The 5,163-nt window shown below is 40.3% G+C and overlaps 1 protein-coding gene across 1 annotated transcript; it reads right to left on the reverse strand.

Annotated features, from left to right (window-relative positions):
* Positions 1-231: 231 nt before the first annotated feature.
* Positions 232-1,803, reverse strand: LOC127953447 (uncharacterized). The gene is made up of 2 exons (XM_052552700.1): positions 1,625-1,803; positions 232-1,551 (listed from the first exon to the last, which is right to left on the reverse strand). The coding sequence occupies exon 2, from the start codon at positions 1,490-1,492 to the stop codon at positions 947-949; it is 546 nt and encodes a 181-aa protein (XP_052408660.1). The 5' UTR covers positions 1,493-1,551; positions 1,625-1,803; the 3' UTR covers positions 232-946.
* Positions 1,804-5,163: the final 3,360 nt, after the last annotated feature.

The raw sequence follows: 5,163 nt of genomic DNA on the forward strand, positions 1-5,163 counted from the left end.
TTAGATTTATAAGCCTGCGGATTTCCAAACCATTGAATCGCCCTCGTGGTACTACAGAGTATCCGGCCACATCGCCACCCGCTCTTACAAGTGTTTCTATTTCAGCTTGAGTGAGACCCATGCAGGGGTCTGTTAGGTCAAGTGTGTGATGTGACCTGGTACCTGCTCCCTCACCTAGCTGTTGAGAATTTAAAAACTGTTCAAAAATTGGATATGGTCGTGGTTCTGGCACCTCATCTGGCTGTTGAGAATTTAAAAACTGTTCAAAATCAAAAACTGGTTCGGGGGCTTCGTCTAGCTGTTGAGAGTTTAAAAACTGTTCAAAATCAAAAACAGGCTCTGACAGTTCGTCTAGCTGTTGAGAGTTTAAAAACTGTTCAAAATCAAAAACTGGTTCGGGGGCTTCGTCTAGCTGTTGAGAGTTTAAAAACTGTTCAAAATCAAAAACTGGTTCGGGGGCTTCGTCTAGCTGTTGAGAGTTTAAAAACTGTTCAAAATCAAAAACTGGTTCTGACACTTCGTCTAGCTGTTGAGAGTTTAAAAACTGTTCAAAATCAAAAACCGGTTCTGGAGGAGGCTCTGCCCTTGATTGTACCCTGTTTATTAATTTTAACAATTTAGACGGCTTGTGTTTTTTCATCTCATCAACAGTCTGTATGAGCCTGAGTAGCTTTTCTGTGGTGTTTTGTTGATTTTGGAAATTATCATCCCTATTGCCCCTTAACGGTGGATCTTGTTCACCATCACATGACTCCCGACAACGTTTTGCAGCCATTTCTAACACTAATTTATTTAAAAATATTCACAAAATACACACCACACAACTAAACGTAGAAGAAGGAAAAAATCTAATCATAAAACCACATCTATGCACACTTGTGACAAAAATAATACACACTTAGAAAAAAAAAAAACTGGGTAAAGAAAATAGGACTCACCAATACAGTTATTTAAAAAGATCCAGCAGTTCAGTTAACAGCGTTACAGTCATTTCCTGATCACAGGCCGCCTTAGCATGTGCACCATCATGACGTTTTAGTAACGCAACAATATGTTTAAGGATGATCCCGTGTTTCTGCTGCTCCTTAACAACAGTGTCCAAAACAGCTTTGTTTGCGTCGTTCTGCTGTTTATGACGTGCTTGGTCCTCTATAATTCTTTCTTGGTTCTTGGCTACTGTGTCCAAAAGGGCTTTGTTCGCGTCGTTCTGCTGTTTATGATGTTCTTGGTTCTTGGCAACAGTGTCCAAAATGGCTTTGTTTGCGTCGTTCTGCTGTTTATGACGTGCTTGGTCCTCTATAATTCTTTCTTGGTTCTTGACAATAGTGTTCAAAATGTCATTGTTTGTGTCGTTCAGCTGCTGGTTCTTGTATTCCTCCTGGTTTGAAGGAAGCTTGTCTGCATCATCATCATCTGAATCTGCGACGTTTTCAACAGTGTCTGTGGGTTGATTTAAATTCTTCTCCTGATCCACATTAGATTGGACGTTCATATCGCATCCATCCCATGCTTGAGCAAAATGCTCGTCCCAGAGCTCCTTGTCTTCTGGTTCTGTACAATATTGATAATAATTAATACCGATAGTAGTAATAATAATAATTTAATTTAATTCCTCTATACTCACGAGTTGATTGTCTCGGACGTTTTCGCTCGGGGGTGTTAGGTATCACGTCGATCTCACAGGGGTCTACAGTCTTTTGTCTATCGGGCTGAACCGGGAGAGCAGTCACATTCTGGTGTTCATGGTGTGATCTTGATTTTACCCACGGTCTTCTAACACCTGCATCAGCAACTGCTTGAGGTATACTGTTTGCAAAAATTCCCGTACAATCTAGAGTGGAAAGAACAAACATTTTTTTTTTTTTTTTTTTTTTTTTATGGATGTGATACAAATATATTCTAAATAATAATACAAATGATTAATACATACCAACAGGTGTAGAATTAGTAGATATTTGCGGTGGTGAATGGATCTGCGCGGTCACAACCACTCTTCTTCCTAATGGTGTTCCGTGTCTAGCACTGTTTGCTGTTTCATGTCGTTCCGCAGTTGTAACGGACGGGTACCGGTTAACAAGTTGTCTTAAACAAGCTGGCACAGACACAAAGTTTTATTTAGTCTTTTTTCTTCTGACATTGTAAGATAAATCTTTAATAGATCTATATATTGATTAAAAATAAAAACCCACAGAGCGATCCCCTGTTTTCTCTCGCGACTCGGCCCCTCACCGTACTAATCGACTGTGCGCTCGCTGTTTGTATGAATGAGAAAGGGGAAAAGAAAAAGAAAAAAAAAAACGATCATAAACGTCAATCCTGCCACAAGTACAGTTTTATTTTATTTTTTACAACATAATATAAATTATTAACAGAACTTACCGGGCGCGGGTGTGATGTCAGTCCTAACCCCCGGTACCTCGTACGCAACGTTAGGCTGTGGAGGGCGTGCTGTCGGTGGGGGATAATGAAAAAAGAACGATCATAAACACGCATTCGTTATACATAACGGTTTTTAATAAATAAAGAAACAATCGTTCAAACATACCGCCCGCGTTCAGTGCTTTGATTTCGTTCACAATCGTCTCATAACCGTTGCTCTGTGCACAGAACATCAAATTGCCTGTCAAGTAATGGGATGACTCGTGATCACACATAAACAAATTTGATTTAAAATGGCTGTTAATGAAAACTAGACTTACCATTAGGAGAGCCAGACATTTTTAAAAATGTTTTCGTACTTTTAAGACGTAGCAAAAAAAAAACTGTTTTAGCCGCTGAAGAAAGCTTCAGCTTCTGTGGCGTTAGCTTTTGTACACGCGAAAAACAGTCGCGAAAAAGAGGCGTGTCACATGGCGCCACAGCAGCCTCAAAGGAAGCAATGTAGGTGTGAGCAACAACCTAACGTAAAAACCACTCTGTATGTTTTAAGAAACGAATGGAGACTATTTTTTATATAGAAAATAGTATCACCTATTTTAAATATCAACATGCATTTGTGTGTGTGTGTGTGTGTGTGTGTGTGTGTGTGCATGCGAGCGTGTGTGTGTGTGTGTGTGTGTGTTTAAAGTCGGTTTTAAAATTAGCGTGAGATTTCAACTCCTTTTACACATCACATATTATGGATAGTATTTTCTTAAAATTAAGGAATGCTTGTTTGATTTTATTAATTTCAGATAACATTCAATTATTTATCTCTTCAGCGACTTGGTTAGTTGATGATTTAGATAATGGTCTCTCTCACTCTTTGAAATTCTCACCTGGAAAGACACCAGACATCGTCCTCGTTTTCAAATGTGTTTGTAGACGGGGGGCATGTGGCCTGTCGGTGCCTAGGTATCAGCACCATATAGAGCAAACAAACATTGATCTTGCCAAGACATCAAAACCCTCACTTTTGCACAGCCATTTTTCCCCCCCCCCAGGAAAAACCCAGACACCTCCCCACTGTCTCTAGGTGTGAACAACAGGACTTCACAGAAATCCCCCCACTGCTCTGGTTACAGATACAACCATCATAAGAAACCCCCCCCCCACTGCTCTGGTTACAGATACAACCATCATAAGAAACCCCCCACCACTGCTCTGGTTACAGATACAACCATCATAAGAAACCCCCCACCACTGCTCTGGTTACAGATACAACCATCATATATTCAGTAATAAACACAACACAAGTCAAATCTGAGATCTCTTTGATCTTTTGATTTACACACCTCTGCCATGTCAATCAAGGGTCACAGGACCCAGTGGCATGGCAACCGCTTTGACTGACAGGCCATATAGTCATAAATCAATCCAAACTGACCATGCACACTTCTGACTACCTGTCAATCTACACGGACTGTACGGCCATAAATCAGGCCATAAATCAGGGTAATAAATCATCAAGACTTGAGATAAAGTGTATGATAGGACTACTCAGATCATTTGTAACTCTAAGGAGAGCAGTTTCAGTACTATGATACGGTCTAAATCCTGACTGGAAATCCTCAAATATACCATTTTTCTCTAAGAAGGAATGTAATTGTGAGGATACCACCTTTTCTAGTATCTTGGACAGAAAAGGGAGATTCGAGATTGGTCTATAATTAACAAGTTCTCTGGGGTCAAGTTGTGGCTTTTTTATGAGAGGCTTAATAACAGCCAGTTTGAAGGTTTTGGGGACATATCCTAATGACAATGAGGAATTAATAATAGTCAGAAGAGGACCTATGACTTCTCATGGACACTGTGTGAGGCACCATCAATGTCAGATCAGAGTAACCTACGAATTCTCTAGAAGCCATCACGGCCTGTTCAGCAGCTGCCACCGCCCTCAAACAGTGTGGCAGGCCTGCTGCAACTGGGTCTAATTTGCTGGAAAAATATGTCACAGGTCTCAATTTGTCTCTATGATGCTGCAACAATACAGAAGTCATAAATCTCAGAAGTCATACATTTTTCTCATCAACCATCTGAACAAAGGGTTCAGAAGTGCCTCTTTCGCTTTCTCTGTCCACTCAATCCTGTCACACAAATTCAAAATTTCAATTCAAACTCAAAAATTGCAGAATTTGTAATAGATGTTCTACAATCGGAACACATCCCCAAAAATGAAAGCATTTGTTTCTTTGTCAGTGGTTTTGGGACCTCTTTTATAGCTTTAACCCTTTTTCAGACAGTGATTTGCTATTTGGTGTTATTACATGCACCAGGAATGTAATCTGTTGTTTTACAAACTGCAGTTTTGTCAGACTGACTTTATGGCCCTCCTGAGCCAGATGCTTCAGGACAGTCACAGTGTCAGTCACACATGTAAGCTCATCAAGAGCACACAAGCAAAGATCATCCACATACTGTAACAGAGCTGTACCTGCTGTCAGGGTCAAAGGTTCCAAACTCCTTCTTAGGGCTTCGTTGTAACCTTTGCCCTCAAATGCAAATGCAAATCAGAATTGGCTGTATTTATCAACTGGCATGATAAAAAAATGCATTTGCCAAATCTACCACTGAGAAGAATGATGCATCTTGTGGCATTTGTGACAAAATTGTGTATGGATTTGGCACTGATGGAGCCATTTGCCTGACAGCAGCACTTACAGCCTGTAAATCCTGTACAAATCACCACTCTGTGGGCTAACCCTCATCCCTTATTTTTTATTTTTTACAGGAAAAATTGGAGTG

This window comes from Carassius gibelio, chromosome B3 (genome assembly GCF_023724105.1).
Source record: "Carassius gibelio isolate Cgi1373 ecotype wild population from Czech Republic chromosome B3, carGib1.2-hapl.c, whole genome shotgun sequence".
Lineage (NCBI taxonomy): Eukaryota > Metazoa > Chordata > Actinopteri > Cypriniformes > Cyprinidae > Carassius > Carassius gibelio.